The following is a 19941-nucleotide window of genomic DNA, read 5'->3' as shown; positions in this document are numbered from 1 at the left end:
TTAAATCTTCACTCTGAGAAGCAATTACATTTAAGTATATTAGAAATCTGCTCTTTCAGCTCTGTTCAAGACTTAAAACAGACAAGAACTCACAGTTGCTCCCTAAATAACTTTATATGTATCCCTGGTTGCTATGGTAGTTTACAACACTGAAAACTATCAAATATAATATGGTTAGTGCTCACAGTCATAGAGAAAACCACACAAAACATTAATTCCCCAAAGATGAGCATATAGTTATTCTTAACAAACACTGTACATAGTATACTCAAATCTACTGTAAAGATACATCAAAATTGACTTCTGAATTTTGAACCTTTGTTTTTAACGAGTATACAAACCTACAAATAAAATACAGAAACGTTTTTCTGATTTATTTGTAAAGCTTAAAAACTGTGATTTTTGTCTTCACCTTCACTTCTCTGTGTATGCACTGATCCTGAGATATTTCTTCTTTGCGAGTTCAAATACCATCAAACATGAAGTTTTTAAACTGCAATTTAAAATTTATAAAGAAAAACACTGGAAGTTACACTTGGTTGGGTTCTATTCTGCCCCAAAATGTACAATAAATGAGTCAAACGTTTGTTTTAAAACTTTCTCATTGTCCTATTCAGAACATTTCTGTATCACCTGAGATGGAAAGGCTTTTGAGAGACGATGATGTATTATATTGCAGGTTGATGGCAAACAAGCAAAATACTTTATCAGCACATTTAAAGCTGTAAAATTCGTGAATTTTTCCCCCAGAATCCTATAATTGAATTTACTTCTAATTATCACCTATTTGGCAAAGTCCTTAACTTGAAGAGTGGGATTTGGTTTTCCAGTAATCATGTAAATAAGCACAAAGTAAATTAATCTTTATTATTTTTTAAGGAAATTGCAAAAACTTCACTGCCAAACAAAATCTATTCTTTTTTTTTTTTAACTATTTCACAACTGGTGCAAATCTTTTTTTTTTTTTTGGTGCAAATCTTATTTGTTTATTCTCTACTCGCTTACCTCCCCCCAATCCCCATCTCTGCTTTAAGTTTCTTATTATTTGGTGATTGTTTGAAAACAACCCCAAGCAGCTTCATGAACTTTTTATTCTAAGTATATGCTTGGAAATCTCACCAATAGTAAATGTAGGAAATGAGTCTTGGGTTACCCACTTGGGAGAAATCCTTAGGTGTGCATCTAGAATGGGAAAATTACAGGGAGGTTCCTGTGGGTGTTGAGAAAGTTGGGAAGACTTAAGAAATCTCTCACCTTTTGAGCTGCTTTGGAGGGACTCTTGTTTTTGCTGCCTTTGGGTCTTCCCCTTGGTCTCTTAGGAGAGGGCTCACCGGTTGGCTCCTAGTTTCGAGGGAAAAAAAAATTCTGTTGTGGCAAGAATGTCTGAAAGAAATTGACCCTGACTCTATAGATACATTTTCTGCCTGTGCTGCTCAACAGAACCGTTGGAACACATTCAGTTCAAGCACAAATGGATGATGCTGGTACAGAGTTTACAGAAAGGGGAAATAACTAGACTTTTAATCCAGGGATTAAAAGAGGAAATTCTATTTTGCATATGAAAACTAGATTCTATTTCAACCAGAGAAAGGTAACAAAGGCTGACAAGGTTGCATGTTCCAGAAAGAAAGTTATATATCCTTAAAGTGCAAAATATGCAAGGTTGTGTATTTGGCAACTGAGAGAAATAATAAGCATTGTACACAAATACTACTCTCCACTGTACTACCATTTTAAACAACAGAAATATGAAGCTAACATCATAAATATTTCAACAATCTCCCATATTGAAAAGGTGGCTTTTGATCATTCTGTATATCTGCATTGTAAGTCAATTATGACTCAATCAACACATTGAGTAAAATATTGGAACAATTATCCAACTTCTTCAACTTAAAATAACTCCATTCTTCCTAAAATTTCCAAATAATTAGGGTAACTCCGTTGTGGAAGGCTTTGCTTGAATTATCTAGATAATTGCTTCAATTCTTCACTTCCCTTTGGAGATGCAGGCATGGTCTCCAGTCTACATTTAAATATCTTTTGATAAAAATAAGCACTTTTTCCAAAACTTTCTTTTGGGAAAACCCTTATGGGGGTGGACCGAAGGAAACTAAAAGGGGTAGAGGTGGGGCGGGTGGTAGTGAGAAGGAATGCAAGAGTCTGGGATGGAGAAATTGAAACTATCAATAGGTTTAGCAAAACTTTAAATGGCTTCTATGCCAAGTAGTAAATACTCAAGTGGTTAAGAGAATGCGATGATTAATATTCCAGATTCTAAATATTTATCCAGTGAATCATCAATTTACATTTCATTCAGATTCAGTGATTAAATGAGACTAATTAGCTTAAAATGCATTAAAGTCTTCAATGAAAATTCGCATTCTATTTAGACAATCTGGGAAAGGTTTCCTGCAAGCTTCTGTGGGACCACTAGCGCCAGTGGGCACATCCGGAGAAACATCGGAGACACATTTTTCTTTCTTTGTGAACTCTGCCTTAACTCAAAGGTAAAACCTTCAATCACCTCCAGACCCCGCTGCAATTTTATTTGGATTATTTTTCGGAGGTGGGGGGCAATTAGCAGAGTTTGAGAAAGCTGGGTGGCGGGTGGGAAACAAGGGCGGGGGGAAGGGCAGTGACTTCCTGGGAGGTGTAAAACAGGATCCTAACGCGGTGTAAAGTGTCGCTCGGGCAGAGCGGGAAAACTCTGGGGCCTCTAGATTGGCTTGTTTCCTTTGATGATTTCAAAAAGGTACAACAAACGCAATGGCAAGCAAACATTGTTCGGTTTCCCCACCTTGCTCTAGGTAGCTTTGGGACTCCAGGATTATTTTCTACTCGGCCTATTTGCCCTGAAAGAAGCGCTTTAAAGCTAAAGAACGCAGAAGTAGTTTTAAAGCCCGCGGAAGCGGAGTTTAAATGTTCTCAATAGACAAGTCCCGCTCGAGCCCTACCCGCGAAGGCTTGGAAATTGCCGCGAACAAAACCCCTCCGCCCTGGGCGCTGCGCGCAGCTCTGCAAGCGCCTGCTGCACGCTTAATTGGTTGCATCCGCAGACAAAACCCTCCACTCGGCAGGGTCCCGGGCGCCCCTCGATCGTCCCCTCCCAGACCCCAGCCACTCGTTCTGGAAGGGTACATTTAATGTCTGTAGTGCTGAGGCGCGGGATCCGGAGGCAAAAGGGGGACTGGGCGCCTGGCGAGGAAGTGACCCTAGCTACCGTGCACCCTCTTGGACACTACTTTCCACTGCGCCCTTAGCCAAACTAGTTAATCTTGTCCCGTGGGGACGCAGGATCTCCTGCAGCCCCTTTCCTGGGACACCCTCAGCAGCGGCGGCCGCAAATCGGACGCCGCGCCGCATTTAAAGAGCCCTAACAGAACCGGGCGGGCCCACGAGTTCTTTGTCGGGAGGGCGCGAGTCTCAGGCCACCGAGAACTTGGGGAGGGCGCCAAGGGGGCGGCTGCGGCGCGCCAGTTCCCGGCCAGCGAGCAGCCCGGGTTGGCGGGAGAAAGAGCCTCCGGGTCCCCAAGACTTCAGCCCCTCCAACCCTGAACCGCCAGAGGACCCCTGCCTCCTGGGCCACTGTGAAGCGACTAGGAAAGTGCTTGTCGAGTCCCGGTTTGTCGGACCCGGCCGTTTCCCGTCACCAGGAGACAACGCGCCACTCGGGCCGGGCACAATAGCGAAAGTCCGAGGACGCTTCGCCCGACCCCACCTCCTGCTCGCACCCGGCCGGCCGCCGCTGCTCCCACCTCCCGGCCCGGAGCGGAGCGGGGCTCAGCCGCGCAATCGCGCCGCGGACTCCGCAGCCCGCCCCCGCGGCGGCGTGCGGCGGCCGCGGCGCCTGGACTCCCGCGCTAGGGTGGCCGCGCGTCTCGGGGCCCTCGCGGAGGTAGCGGAGGTGGGCTACTGCCCCCACCCCGCCCGCGTACTGACTTGCTGCTGCTTCCTGGGTCGGCCGCGTCCTCTCTTCTGAGGCGCCGGGGCGGCAGGTTGTCCCTGGGCTGAAGTGGACGGCTGCCCGGCGCCTTCACCGCGTGCGCTCATCCTGCCTCCCGCCGCCGCTACCGCTGCCGCCGCCGCTCCTACCGCCGCTGCAGCCGCTTCGCCTCTGCCGCCCCGAATCAGCCCGGCACCTTTCGGGAGATTGCGAGGTAGGGCTGGAGAATGAGGCGGGGTGGGCGAGAGCTGGCGTGCGGCGAGGGCTGCTGCTGCTTAGGCTGCCGCCGCTGCCACCATCAACACCGGACGTCCAGCGGCTGCCAAAAAGAGAGAAGAGGGGAGGAGGAGGAGGAGAGAAGGAGGCGCTGCTGGTGGCGGCGGCAGCGGTGGGTGGGTGCCGGAGGTGGAGGTGGCGGTGGAGGTGGAGGTAGTGAGAGGAGGAGGAAAGCGAAGGAGAAGGAAAAGAGGAACTGAAGTTGGGAGGCTCCCCTCTCAGTTTGGGATCAGAAGTTGCGGTCACCGGGAGCACTTCGGAAGCGGCTTGGAAAGGGAAGAGACTTGGAGTGAATTGTGTCCCTTGAAATGTTAGGCGGGGAAAGAATTCCTCCTCCTCTTCCCCCCCGCTCCGCGCTCGCAGAGCAAGAAAGAGAAAGAGAGAGAAAACAAATAACGCCTTGGGCAGTCGGAAAGCGAAGGGAGGATGGGGAGATTCTGCGGGGATCCGGTCGGGCACTGGGCGCAGGCAGGGGACGGAGCGGTGGGTGGCACCGTTCCTTCTCGGGTGGCGGGAGCGGGCGGCAGCGGCACCGGAGAGTTGGAGGGGGACGGGCTGATTACTCCTGCGTCCTGCACCAAGCGCGCGCTGCCCAGGCTGGAAGTTTTCTGAGTTTCTACCCCAGAATTCGAGCGGGTTGAGTGTGTGTGTGCTTGGGGAGGGGGCGGCGAGATGGGGGGAGTGCCCACCTCTAATCGTGGGCGGATAAAGGGGAGGGGGCTGCGCTGGAGGAAAAGTATGAGGAGGAGGGAGGCCAGGCAGACCGCCGAGCCAAGGCGCCTGGCCGCGGGCCAGAGGCAGTGTTCGAAATACAACTGCCTCCGCGGCGGCGGCGCCCGGGTGCCACCCGGAGCCCCGCTCACGTGCTCCCGCCTCACGGCGGGGTTAAAGGGACAGGCCGGGAATCCCGGGCCGGCTTGCCGCCGGCCTAGCCCCGCCCGCCGCCCGAGGTCGCTCCTGGGCGGCTGTCCTAGAAAGGCGCGGGAATGTGGCTGCCCCGGAGCCGCGTTTAGGGGCTTGGCCTTTACCTGCACCTCTACGATGCGGAGCCAACACTCTGCAGGAAGCGTCTGGCTGCACGCGCGGCAGAGTTCTGGTTTCCTGGGAGTGGGATCAAATGAAGGGGAGTAGGAACAAGCCCCCACAGTCCTGCTCTGTGTCGGAATACCCTCCTGGCAGATTGCACGACCCATCGAGAACGCGCGCGCGTACACACACACACACACACACACACACACACACACACACAGACTTGCTCGCAAATCCACACACGTGCACTTAGATACACGTGCACACTCCCACAGACACATGCAGGCATAAACACATGTAAACAAACAGGCGCGCACTTGTATGCACACATGCACGCAGAAACACATGCACATTCGCACACATGCACACTTGCAAACAATGTGCACACAGGCACACGAGCGCACGCACCAGCCTTCACTGAGCGTTTTTCTCCGGGTAGGGCTAAAGGCGAGCGAAACCTCCCTTCGACTGGCTCTATGCATCCGGCTTCCAGCGCTCGCAGGGTAGAAGAGTTGCCTAACGAGGGGACCTCATGCTTCCTAACTCCACAATTGCGCCAACTGTCCAACTCTCCCTTCAGTTTACCTCGATTTAACCTTCTCCCTAGGAACTCCCTTTCTGCCAAGTCCTAATTTTATAGCCTGGGCTGTTTCTGAGTTATGTGAACACCATAATGACCCCAGTCCGTTTTGAAAAAGGTGGAGTACATTTTAAAATGTACCTCTTTTCATCCTTGAATAACAAAAACTCTGAAAAAATTAGGTTCAGATTTTCACACATCACACCCAAAATTATTTTGGGCCAATTCCAAAATAAAAACTTTTACTCAAGGAAGATTTTTTTCTTTCCCTCAAATACAGACCACCGTGGAATTAAAAAACGCCTACTTTACAGCCCTAAGTAGGGAGTTAGGCACCGCCAGGTTCCTCTGTGCCTGTGGAGGAGGCGCGTGTAAATGTCTGCTTCTGGCGCGGCGGCGCTGATTGGTCCGCGTTGCCATTTTAAATCCATTTCCAGCTGCCCTTTACAGAGCTGGGACACTTAGCTGCATATTGAGTGCCCTGCAGAAACCCAAGGTTTCTCCTGAGTCTGGGAACGCTTAACTGTGATGGAAAAGGAGAGCCCCCATCCCTCCGGATGGAGCCCGGCAGCTGACTGGGGAGGGAGGGGTCTAACAGGAACCTAAGATTTTCTGCCAGGGCTTGGCTGAAAGATGGTATCTTCATCAAAGAGATTGAAATTTCACGTCCTAACGATTGCAGTGACATTTCCTAACTGCCAAGTTTGCACGTATTTTAATGTGATCACATTTACACAGTGGTGTGCAGTTTACATACTCATACAAAATGGGCTTCTGGGGTTTTTTTGCTTGGACTAGAGAGAAAATTCTGAGGATGAATGTAGGAGAAATCACCGAAGATTTGAGCCAGCCAGGTATAAAGTTGGGTACATCATATTCTTGAATTAAAAAATAAATAAATAAACAGAGCGGGCAAGGAAGGGATTCCAGAATTTTATTTTTGCATTAATCCTTGACTCTAAGAACAGCACAGAAAAAAAATGGGGGTGAGAACCACTTATTTTTGGATCATTGTCGCTTTACTATCAGATTGTTTGACCCTTTTTGAATTTATAATCAGAAGGATAGGAAACAAATATTGCATGTAGCCGTTTTATATATTTTCATTCCTGGAAGCTATACTTATCTTTTTTCCAGTTTCTATATGTTTTCTGTACTCAATTCTCAACTGAGAAGATTTTAGGATAAATCTGAGATTTTAGGATAAAATCTCTGAGGGTTCTTCCAACTCTAATAGACTTTTTAAATGCATCATATCTTGTTCTTTAATTGTGTCTTGTCTGTAAATTGGAAGTAAATTTCATGGGGATTGGTGGTATGTCTAACACCTGTTTTTTCCACCATTTGTATGTAGGTAGTATTTAGTTCATAATAGACTTTTGTTTATAATAGACATACTAATTTACTGTTTTACAAATGTACCACAGAATGAGAAAAGCATTGCATATATTAAAATATCTTCAAAATTATTCTGATTAAAAGAAAGTGCATCTGTGATGAAGGTATTGAAGTTCTCACATTGTACTTTATCAAATATTTATCCTTTAACATATTCATAAGTTAAAGAATGATTAAAGGATTTTCTCAGATTATAACTGATTGAATTAATCCTGTGTGTATTTTGTACATAATTAACCAGAGATTTATTAAAGCAAGATACTTTGGAAGTAAATCTATTTAGGGTCACAGAAAAAATTGTAATTAATATTTATTGAATATGATGTATAGCATATATTCACACACATACATGCACACACATATATATACACACACATATACATATGTTCAGTATATAGAAGATCAGTATAGCACAGGGCAAACACATATTTCTTTCTTTCTTTTTTTTTAGCTCATGCACACATGCTCAGTCATGTAACCCCATGGGCTGCAGCCCGCCAGGCTCCTCTGTCCATGGACTTTTCCAGGCAAGAATACTGGAGTGGCTTGCCATTTCCTTCTCCACAAACACATATTTCTGAAAAACACTCCCAGTGTTTTAACATGAACTTATTTGCACTGCTCAAACTCACAGTTTGAATTTTAGTGATGGTGCCTTTTAAAAGATGTTTAGTATTTAATGAAATGTAAGAATGATAATCTCTAAGAGTTTTCCTACAGTATCACCAAGAAAGAATATACACTACTAAGTTAGCATTTTGATGGGGTGGGTGAGGTGGTGGTTTGGATAGGCTTTCAAGTCCTGTAGACAGAGGATCACCGAACAAAATTAACTTGTTTCCTCGTTCACTTAACAAATATATGTTGAATTAGTTTGGCAGTAATCTTACCTCTTATTCTCTCAGGACCCAGGAATGTAATTCATTCAGAACTGGAGAGACACTTTGAAAACAGCTAGGTGCTCATTTAAAATCTATTTACCTGTTGGTGAGTCTCTCATTTACTGTTATAAATACTTATTCTCTTCTGTCCAATACATAGGTCCTTCAACAAACATTTATTGAATACCTAAAAGTGTGAGGGTTCTCAGAGCATTCTTTTTGTCAAAAGTCATAGAAGTGGAACAGAGGTGGCATAGTTTCATTTCCATGGCTCATCTGTTAACATTATAGCGTCAGCCCCAGTCTTGGTCTTGGTATACTATCCAGCAGCTCTTAAATCAGATATAGGAATGTTTACCACCCTGGGGTGGGCTTTCCCAGTGGCTCAGCCATAAAGAATCTGTCTGCAATGCTGGAGGTGCAGGAGATGCGGCTTCAGTCGCTGGGTTGGGAAAATCCACCGGAGGAGGAAATGGCAACCCATTCCAGGATTCTTGCTGGGAAGATCACATGCATAGAGGAGCCTGGTGGGTTACAGTCCATAGGGTCACGAAGAGTTGGACCCTGGTAAATGTGCTGTGTATAATTAATGTATAATTTGATGGCTTTTACTCCCAAGATTAGATTTTGTTAGATGGTACAGTTGACCAGTGGGAATTTGCTGTATGAGGCAGGGAGTTCAAATCTAGTGCTCAGTGACAGCTTAGATAGAAGGGTGGGATATGGTGTAAGATGGGAGGGAGATTAAAGAGGGAGAGGATACATGTATTCCTATGGCTGATTCATGTTGATAGATGACAGAAACTAACAATATTGTAAAGCAATTGTCCTGCAATTTAAAAAAATATATAAATTATCCTAATGAGCATGACCTTATTGTATGTGTACTTTCAAAGCAGAGCATGTTCTCTAGCTAATTTTAGGAAAGGAAGTTAGAGATTTAGAGCTCAAGAATGATTTGACTGTCCATTACCTGTTCAGATATGGAGAGGACACATCACAAGACAAGCAGGGGATCTCTAAGAGCTGAGGGCAGCCTCAAGCTAACAGCCAGCCAAGAAATGGAGACCTCCTTTGTAAAACCACTAGGAGCTGAATTCTGCCAGCAAGAATGAGCTTGGAAGTGAATCTTCTCCAGAGCCTTCAGTGAAAACTCAGGGGTCACCTTGGTTCCATCCTTGTGATACCCGCCCCCCAGCAGATAACCTAGCTCTACCTGCTTTCTGACCTATAAAACTATGAGCTAATAAGTGGGTATTTTAATGATCATTAAGTTCGTGGTGAATTATTGTGCAGTAACAGAAAACCGATATAGGAGGGATCAGGTCAGGTAAACGTCCCTTTCCTTCCTCCATCCCATGGATTGCTTCAAAAAACACACAATTACTCATACAGTTGTCTGGAGACCACAACCCAAGTAGTTGCAACACACCTACCAAGCCACCCAACCACATGCTGTACATCTTTGGGCTTGTAGTGAAGCAAGGGCTAGCATGGAACCACATGATCTGTGCTGCTTGCCATCCTTTCTTCTTGCCCTCTCTCTGCCTCCCCTGCCCCCACCTCAGTCTCAGTACCTTGGAATTCCTGAAGCCACCGTACTGGTGAGACATGGGGAGAGGTCATACATTCATATAATACCCGATCCCTGCAAGCCCGGCCCTAAAACTCCCCAAACTAATGAGAGCAAATCAGAGAGGAGAGACCTCTGCTGAGCACTGCCCCAGATGCACTTTTATGAGTATAAGAAAAATGTTTTTATTTTTAAGCCACTAAATTTTGAGGTGGTTGGTTACATAACCATAGAAAGTAGCCCATCATATTTTCCTCCAAAGCTGATTTTTTTAATTAACCAATTAATAAGCTCAAATGAGTGATTTTCTTAGCTAGAAATCACTCTTTAGTTGGGGATCACTCTAATCCCTCCTCTTCCCACATCAAGTGATCACCAAGTCTGTCCAGTTCTACCTTACATTTTGAAGATCCTTTCTCTACAATGCTTCCAGAAGAATTTGTTCCTTTTTGGGATCAGTTATATTTATTACACTAGAAAATGCATTGTAGAAAATGCCTGGGACAGAAAAGCAAAGAAAAAATTTTACCAATTGTCCCATCACTCACAGATAACCCTGTAACATCTGAAGCCTTCTAGACCTTAAATGAACTTAAATGAACTACTATAGGTTCATACTGCACATTCTGTTTCATAACCTATTTTTATGTAAATAATATGAATATTTTTTTCATGTCAATAGGATGTCCTACATGGTCTTGTAGAACAACAGTATATATAGTACATGGAGAAGGTGATGGCACCCCATTCCAGTACTCTTGCCTGGCAAAACCCATGGACGGAGGAGCCTGGTGGGCTACAGTCCACGGGGTCACGAAGAGTCGGACACGACTGAGAGACTTCACTTTCACTTTTCACTTTCATGCATTGGAGAAGGAAATGGCAACCCACTCCAGTGTTCTTGCCTGGAGAATCCCAGGGACGGGGGAGCCTGGTGGGCTGCTGTCTATGGGGTCGCAGAGAGTCGGACACGACTGAGCGACTTAGTAGCAGTAGCAGCAGCATACCATGGAAATACAGTGGAATTAGAACACTTGGAATTAAATAAGCGATTAATAAAAAATTTTTATGACATCTTTGTGAAAAGATGGAGAAATGTGGCTTGAATGTTGTGCATTCTTTTGTGCTGACATCAACTTCAAAGGTGGTCTCTTCTATGAGCATTCTGGCATAATACACAAATTTTCAGATACGTTAAAGGTAGAAGGAATAGTTAATCCTGTTAATGCCCAAATTAAGATAGAAAACCAACGCAAAAAGCCATACTATGATTTAAGACAATGAATATGAAGTATTCATACGGGGGAATTAGTTTCAAAAGGAGGAAAAAATCAACCACTTTCAGGAAGTAACTTTAGATATATTCCTTACTACTTCAAGCGGAAGAAAGATGGGTCATCAGGTTTCAGCCAAATATAATATAGAACTTTGTAAACTTAGAGTTGTTTAAAAATACATTGTTTAATCTTATTGCATAGTCAGTGAATTTCCAGATATGGAGATATTTAGGCAAGAGACTTAGCAGCTAAGCAGAGACACTGTAATGGTGTTTGGAGTAGGAGGTGAGATTAGAGAAATTGTTTTTACGCCTTCTGAAGATCAGAACCCTTCTTCAAGTAAAAGCCTAGTGAGGGCTTTTCAGTATATCCCCATTCCTGGCAAGACTGGATAGCACTCCCCAGGACACAGCTTTAAAATACTGGCTTAGAAGATAACTGTCACTTCTATTCCAACTCATAATGTTGAAAAACCTGTTACAAATGAATTTTTGCCCATGCAGGATTTGTGTCTTTGATACCCAAGAAAAAGTATTGGGAGAAAACAAGACTTAACCATCAGAAAACTTTTAAATAAAAACAAAGTCCCCTATTATATATGTATCATATATGAATTGCATATTTTCATATGCATTTATCATACATATATATTATATAGATGAATTTGCATATTTTAAATGTAACAACCATGTTATCACCAAAGGGAAATTTTAGTGTATGCCATCACTTTCATAAATTTTTATAAAGTGTACAATTAAATTAGTAACTGGTGTCTGTTATAATAGTAATCAGTAGTAATAAATGGTAACAAAAATGAGGGATAGAACACCCATTTGGCACCAAGCTTTATTTCAGGTGCTTTGGGGAGGGAGGTAGAGTTCAAGGAGGAATATTAAGGAGAGAGAGAAAAACAAATCAGACGTAGGTGTACATTCAGACTTCAAAGAATTTACAAACTGGCCAGAGTTACATGTACGTAAGTCACTATAAAGCAAAATAAAGATAATAACTCTCAAGTATGTGCTGAGTAAGTTTCAGGGAAGACGAGATTTCCATGGTGTGGGAATTAAGGGAGGCTACTTAGAAGCAGGGGTGTTTGAGAGGGCTTGGAAGGACAGCTAGACACAGAAGTGGGAGGAAAGGGATTTCAAGCAAAGGGAAGGTTATGAGAAATGTAACTGAAATGCAAACCTGAAGCATGTATACCAAGAGAGGTTTTACTGCATTAGTCAGGGGCCAGCTGGAAACAATTCATTGCAGATGGTTTATTTGAAGGCACTGGACTGCAGGGGCCACATATAGAGACTGGGCAGAGTTATAGGAGCAGACAAGGAATGCTGAGGCTGCCAGACACCAACAATGTTCGGGAGCCATTATCACCCAAGGAAGTAGCATTAAAGACCCTACAGAGAGCTGGAGCCCTGGGAGAAGGCTATCCCATGGGAGCTGAGGTTGGGAGGCTTGTGACCACTGCCAGAGAAGAAGCACTAAAGCAGAGAGTGGACAGGAAGAAATACCCTGACTTCTTTTTCCTTCTGCTCTGCTTATGCCAGTGCCTCCATGGCCAAACAACAAAAAGCCAACAAGCAAGGGACCCGGGATGACAAGTCACCAACATCAGCTTCCAGGTAGGTGGGACACAAACAGCTGAGAAGGACAAAGAATGGAAACTGGGTGCATAGGTAGTTGAGATGAGATGAAACTGAGATGAAAGATTAGAAGTTTATAGAGCATTTCAGTTCAGTTCAGTTCAGTCGCTCAGTCGTGTCCAGTTCTTTGCGACCCCGTGAATTGCAGCACGCCAGGCCTCCCTGTCCATCACCAACTCCCGGAGGCTACTGAAACTCAAGTCCGTTGAGTCGGTGATGCCAGCCAGCCATCTCATCCTCTGTTGTCCCCTTTTCCTCCTGCCCCCATTCCCTCCCAGCATCAGTCTTTTCCAATGAATCAGTTCTTCACATGAGGTGGCCAAAGTGCTGGAGTTTCAGCTTTAGCATCATTCCTTCCAAAGAACACCCAGGACTGATCTCCTTTAGAATGGACTGGTTAGATCTCCTTGCAGTCCAAGGGACTCTCAAGAGTCTTCTCCAACACCACAGTTCAAAAGCATCAATTTTTCGGCACTCAGCTTTCTTCACATTCCAACACTCACATCCATTCATGACTACTGGAAAAACCATAGCCTTGACTAAACGGACCTTTGTTGGCAAAGTAGTGTCTCTGCTTTTGAATATGCTATTTAGGTTGGTCATAACTTTCCTTCCAAGGAGTAAGCGTCTTTTAATTTCATGGCTGCAATCACCATCCGCAGTGATTTTGGAGCCCCCCCAAAATTTAGGAAATCTTCATTACCCACATTGGCTCAGACGGTAAAAGCATCTGCCTACAATGCGGGAGACCCGGTTCGATCCCTGGATCAGGAAGATCCCCCTGGAGAAGGAAATGGCAACCTACTCCAGTACTCTTGCCTGGAAAATCCCATGGACGGACGGAGGAGCCTGGTAGGCTACAGTCCATGGGGTCACAAAGAATCGGACACGATTGAGAGACTTCACTTTCACTTTCAATTACCACATTAAAAAATTTCTAAATTATTTGGCAGTCCATGTGGACACTGATGCCTGATTATCAGAGGGTGACATAATATTCCAGAAGTGGGCAGGCCAGGTGGGGCCGAACTTCATGATGGTATCAGTGTTCCATGTTCCTCCCTCCATTCTGCACCCCGAGTCTCAGCAAGTGGCTTTCATCTATACATGGTTAAAATATAGCCATTTCACCTCTAGTCTCACATCCTTGTCCTAGGTAACAGCAATGAGAAGAAAATGACAAAGAAACCAAAGTTTTCCAGAAATTCACAGTAGACTTTTATCCCAGGGTGAACCTCAGCTACAAAATGAGAGAGGCTGGGGAAAAAGCACATTGCTACTCTGAATCAAATCAGTTTTTTTTTTTCTTTTCTAAGAAGAAATATTGGGTGGAAGCTAGCAGCATTTGATACAGAAGAGAAGAAAGCATGATGGCAGATGGACGCTCTAATTCGTAATTATTTGAGCTTCTGGTAATTCCTATTTGGGTGTTGTTGTCTAGATGGAGAGGTTGGGAGGAGCAGTTATTTGGTTAACAAAAAGGGTTTCTTCGATTTGAGACATAGTAAAATTTAATGACAGCAACATATTACACGTAATAGCTAAGCCATGTTAGAAAACAAGAAAGAGGATAGAACTGGAGATAGAGAATTGAGTGGTAGGGTAGACTGGATTATTGTTCCCAGCTTTTTACTTCTATACTTAGTAAACTTAGACACTTGTACCTTTTGCCATTGCAAGCAAGTTTACTCACCAGCTCCACTAAAGTTGGGTTTGGAGACATGAATTTTTTTGATAATGGTTTGAGAGAAGTGACTTGTGCCTGTTTTAGGTCACAGGGTATTTCTGTTTGCTGCTTGAGATTCTGAGCTCCCTTATGAGAAGAGAATTCCCTGGTCCTAGGATAAGGACACATGAAATGGATCAGAACCAATGCCCAGCCAAGCCCAACGGAGCCACAGTCAATGCACACATGTTAAAGGAAGAAATAGATGCTTGTAGTTAAAGCCACAGAAGTTTGAGGTTGTTTTTATTATGTGATGCTATTGTAGTAGAAGCCTAACTAATACATGTAGTCATTCTCAAATACACAAGAACATAATGGGAACTGCTGCTTCTTTCCTAAGACCATGATCAAAAAGACAGACAAAACGAGTTTTGGCAAGGATATAGGCACTCATACATTGCTTGGGATGTAAATAGGTAGAACCTCATTGGAAAAGCCTGGCAATTCCTCAAAATGTTAAAAAGTATTATTATCATATGACCTAGTAATTCCACTCCTAGATATATTACCAGGAGAAATGAAAACGTAGGTACATACGAAAACTTATGTGCAAATGTGGAGAGCAACATTATTCACAAACCAAAAAGCAGAAACAGCACAAATGTCCATCAGCTAATAAATGGATAAATAAAATGTGGTATATCCATCTAAAGGAATATTACTTAGCAATAAAAATGAATGACATACTGATACATGCAATGGTATCCTTGAAAAAATTTTGTTCACTGAAAGAAGCTAGAGCCAAAAGGTCACATGTTGTATAAGTTCATTTATATTAAACTTCCAGAATAGGTAAATCTATTGAGACAGAAAATAGATCTGTGGATTGTAGAGGATGGGGAGGAGCATGAGGAATGACTGCTAATGGGTAAGGGCTATCTTCTGGGAATGATAAAAATACTCTAAAATCAACTGTGATGATGGTTTTGCTACTCTGAACATACTAAATAGTGCTGAATTGGGTACTGTTAATGGATGAATTGTATGATATGGTTTAAAACAAAGAACAAAGAGCAGAGCCACAAACCTGCCAATAAGACGCATGCTGAGCTGAAAACCACAAACCAGTGACACTCTCTCACCTGATCTGACTAACAGTGGTATCTGTGGTTGAGAAGACTGGTCTGGGATTAGTAGGTTCAGTCTTTTCCAGAAAACAGAGATACTCCATCTGTGGCACTAACTTGATAATGTAGGGAAAAGACAGATATTCATGGTTTCATTAGCACCATCATGATCTCAAGCTCTGTAAAAAATATTTTCTATAATAATGTGCATAAGCTATAATTGGATAAAATCTGAGTGTAGAACATTCAAACAACTCAGGAAGATTTGGAAGAAAATGTGAAAGTGTGACAGTCCTTCTTTACCAGCCTACCAACCTTACATGCTCTCCTCCTAGAGGTAAGCCCTAGAAACAGTTGATATACTATACCTTTCTAGTCCCTTGTTCTAAGCATTTATTAAATATATAGGTAAGTATGCAGTTCCCCAGTGACTCAGTGGTAACAAATCTGCCTCCCAATGCAGGAGACACAGGTTTGATCCCTGGGCTGGGTGATCCCCTGGAAAAGGAAATGGCAGGCCATTCCAGTGTTCTTGCCTGGATAATCCCATGGACAGAGCAGCTTGGTGGGCTACAGTCCATGAGGTCACAAAGTGTCAGACTTGATTTAACGATTAAACAAAAACAACAGTAGGCAAGTGTATAGCCTTATTCTTTCATAAATTGGACCATACTAAGCACATTTTACTGAAATTTTCTTTTAAAAAACTTAAATGTGTCCTAAAGATCTTTCCATGCATTTTGATCAGCTGTATAGTATTTTTCTATATAGAATGACTATACCATAGCTTGATTATCTATTCCCCTATTGGAAAGTGTTAGGTTGTTAGTGTTAGGTTGTTCCCAATGTACTGCTGTTACAAAGTAATGATAACAGAGTTCTTGATATATAAATCTTGATTATGAGTTCAATTTTTTTTTCTGCAGTGTAATTTTTTTTTAAAGTTACATTTCTGAGTTGAAGAGAATACACATTTTAAATTTCAAGTCACTTTGAAAAAAATTAACAGAAACTTTTTTTCCAAATAAGCCTTTACATGGAAGCCCAGTATGTAGAAAGTTAGGAGAGAGAATGGGTTGATCTTGGGCAGGAAAGCAGCACTCTGAATCTTTCACCCCTCAGCCTCACTCTCAGTCTCTGACTTTCTCTGCCCGAAGGCACCTTAATGGAACCCTAGGGTTCCACAGACAACAGATTGGAAACAGTTACTTTGGTCTACTGAGTTGAAATATAATATTTCAGAATGTAAGGGTGGATTTCAAATGTGATTCTTTTTATAATGAGTTAATTCCAAATCAAAAGAGTGTTAGCTACCTATAAGAGTAGTGTATGATTTTATGTCAGCCAACTGGACCATTGTCAACCAGGATGACTTTTAAAAGCAGTGGAGTTTCAGAGTTTCTAGAGAGGAGAGACTTGGGGGAGATATGCTGGTTGGTAAAAGTAGCTGGCTCCTGCTGCTGAATTCACATTGCAAGCTACTTCCCTAGGGTGGCTTTGGGGAGCTGAGGGTATTGTTCAGTCACTCAGTTGTGTCCAACTCTGCAACCCCATGGGCGGCAGCACACAGGCTCCCCTGTCCTTCACTGTCTCCCAGAGCTTGCTCAAACCCATGTCCATTGAGTGAGTTGATGCCATCCAACCATCCCGTTCTCTGTCGTCCCCTTCTCTTCCTGCCTTCAATCTGTCCCAACATCAGGGTCTTTTCTAATGAGTCTGTTCTTTGCATCAGGTGGCCAAAGTATTGGAGCTTCAGCTTCAACATCAGTCCTTCTAATGAATATTCAGGACTGATTTCCTTTAGGATTGACTGGTTTGATCTCCGTGAAGTCCAATGGACTCTCAAGAGTCATCTCCAACACCAAAGTTCAAAAGCATCAATTCTTCAGTGTACAGCCTTCTTTATGGTCCAACTCTCACGTCCATACATGACTACTGGAAAAACCATAGCTTTGACTATATGGACCTTTGGGGAGTTGAGGGTGAGTGGTAGAATAAAGTAACTCCTTTCAAGCTACAACTTGGCTTGACCATATCATTAAATGTTTCATAAATCAAAATGAGATGTCAGGAAGATGGGATGATTCAGACGCTAGATTTTATACATCTTTATTACCTATGGTTTTGTGTTAAATCCCAGGCTTAGAAATATGAGCTTTGAGAATGCTTATATTACCATCAGCTAAAGGAATACATCTGGATAGCAATAAGTCTTTTGCAGTCCGACACAAAACATGAGGTGATCTTACCTAATTCTAATGAAATCTTTAAAAAATGAAATTCAAGAGCATACAATACTTTCATAGCAACTTCCTTTCAAATACACCAACATCATTTAGCTTGGAAATCATCAGGAAGATCTACAACTTACAGTCTTCAATTCCATTTTATAGGGAAGAAAAGGAGAGCTAGTTAAAGCTGCCTAGTTGAGGCACTTACTCTCTGAAGCTAAAGTCTGGCTGGTATTTGAGAAAGCAAAATAAAGTAAAACCCGCAAATTCAAAAGCATCTTATTCCCAATCCTTGTCATAACCTCATTGAGAGCGGAGGCTGTGTCTTTTTACATTGTGTGGCCCTTGCACAAGATTCAATACATGTTCAATAAATGAATGAAAAAAATGCTTGATCACCACCAAATCTGAAAGGAGAAAGTACATAATTTAATTAAAACATTCTGACCTCCTAAAAGCTGTTCTTAATAAAGGCACAGATCTTTTAAGAAGTAAACCAGTTCTTCAACATTAAAAAAAATAAGCCCCTTATAAAATTCTCAAATACTACAGAAAGATATAAAATTCCACTCTCCAGAGGTAATGTCTGTTAGTAGTGTCTGGATAATTCTTAAATGTTTTATGTATTTGTGAGTATGTGTCAAGAACACCTCTTGCCCTTCTTGGCCACACAAGGTGAGCATCCTCTCCCAGTGCTTTGGGAATCCCCACTTAATACTTAATGATGCACAGCTTGCCTCTTAATATAGAAGCTAAAAATGCCAGATATTCTTTTTTTCTGGCATCTCTTACAGCAGAGGTATAAACACACATTCTCACCTCCATCACCTAGTCCCCTGTGGGCTGTGCTGTACTTAGTCACTCAGTCGTGTCCTTGAACCCCTGGATGTAGCATGCCAGGCTTCTCTATCCATGGGGATTCTCCAGGCAAGAATATTGGAGTGGGTTGCCATGCTCTCCTCCAGGGGATCTTCCCAACCCAGGGAGTGAACCCGGGTCTCCTGCATTGCAGGAGGATCCTTTCCCATCTGAGTCACCAGGAAAGCCCAGTTTCTAGACTTTAGAAATTAGGGACTCAAAGAGCAAGAACCACAAGGAATCCCCGCTGATGAGGGCAGTGGTGGTGGCCACAGTCAGCAGTGGGAAGTGGCACTGAGTTCATGGACACCAGCCCCACGCAGGATTTCCCAGGGCAGCTGCACAGTGTGGTCACTGTGTTTAACTGGGCCCCGTAGTTCAAAGCTGGTTCTGCTAAATGAGTGCATCGTGTTTGTGCCTTGCCCAGATCTCACCAGATCCCCTTTTACTGTTTCGTGTGCTTCATTTTCCCAGCATCTTAAGGTGCTTTCATTCTGAAAGCAACACCTACATCCCACACGGCTCCTGGATTAGCTTTTGCCAAGGGGCACAGAAAGCTAGAAGTCCTCCGAAGTTGCCTTCCTGGGTAACAGCCCTTATCCAGTTACTTGGAGGTGCAGAGTTGGAAAGGCCAGCCCCTAGACCTTGGGTTGGGGCCATACTGAGGTGTAACTTCTGCTACGGTGTTTGTGGAATCAGGCTGTAGCTACCCTGGGGACCGTCACTGGAGACCGCACCTTTGCTGGGCTTTCTCCTCTTCCCAGTCCTGCTTCCCCCACTGCCTAGCAGGCATCTCCCGGCATCATTTAATAAGTCACTAGTGTACAAATCTTTCAGGGTCCTCTTTTTAGCAGTCTGACACAAGATAGCCAACTTCCTGGAGATTCCAAACCAGTAAAAACCTTTTTAAAATATTTTTCCTTTCCGCCTAAATCATCCTGGGATGGCTTCTCTTGCTGCAATTCAGTACAGATAGATACAGGCACATGCATATATACATATGTTAAAATACATGTAAAGTGTTAGTCACTCAGTGACTAACCGAGTGGACTATAGCTCACCAGGCTCCTCTGTCCATGGAATTCTCCAGGCAAGAATACTGGAGTGAGTCGCCATGGCCCCCCTCCAGGGGATCTTCCTGACCCAGGGATTGAACCCGGGTCCCCTACACTGCAGGCAGATTCTTTACCCTCTGAGCCACCAGGGAAGCTTTTAACAAAAATTGAATCATAAAAATATTTTACATTTGGAGTCTTTGCTTTATTTAATAGCTACTTATTTATTTTTATGTTCATTTTTACCATCTCTGCAGTCTACCTTTATAAAGATTTCATTCTTGCCCCCTTTCTAATGGTTCCTTGAGTTTCTCATCAATCTAGTTTGGGTGGAATTGCACCCCCCACCTAAGTTTCAGGGTTAATCTATACTTGGCTTAAAACAGTCAGCAAAT

The 19941-nt window shown here is 43.5% G+C and overlaps 1 protein-coding gene across 1 annotated transcript in view; it reads right to left on the bottom strand.

Annotated features, from left to right (window-relative positions):
* HMGA2 (high mobility group AT-hook 2) overlaps nucleotides 1-4855 on the bottom strand; it is a 144475-nt gene extending 139620 nt beyond the window's left edge. The window contains exons 1-2 of the mRNA XM_070370548.1: nucleotides 3943-4855; nucleotides 1255-1341 (exon numbers count right to left, since the gene is read on the bottom strand). Of these exons, the coding sequence (XP_070226649.1) occupies nucleotides 1255-1341; nucleotides 3943-4053 (198 nt within the window). The 5' untranslated portion in view covers nucleotides 4054-4855. The remainder of the gene's footprint in view (nucleotides 1-1254; nucleotides 1342-3942) is intronic.
* Between the last annotated feature and the right edge of the window lie 15086 nt (nucleotides 4856-19941).

This window comes from Bos mutus, chromosome 5 (assembly GCF_027580195.1).
Source record: "Bos mutus isolate GX-2022 chromosome 5, NWIPB_WYAK_1.1, whole genome shotgun sequence".
NCBI classification, from domain to species: domain Eukaryota; kingdom Metazoa; phylum Chordata; class Mammalia; order Artiodactyla; family Bovidae; genus Bos; species Bos mutus.
Note: the sequence above shows the minus strand (reverse complement) of the source record. Positions and strands in the feature narration are given on the sequence as shown.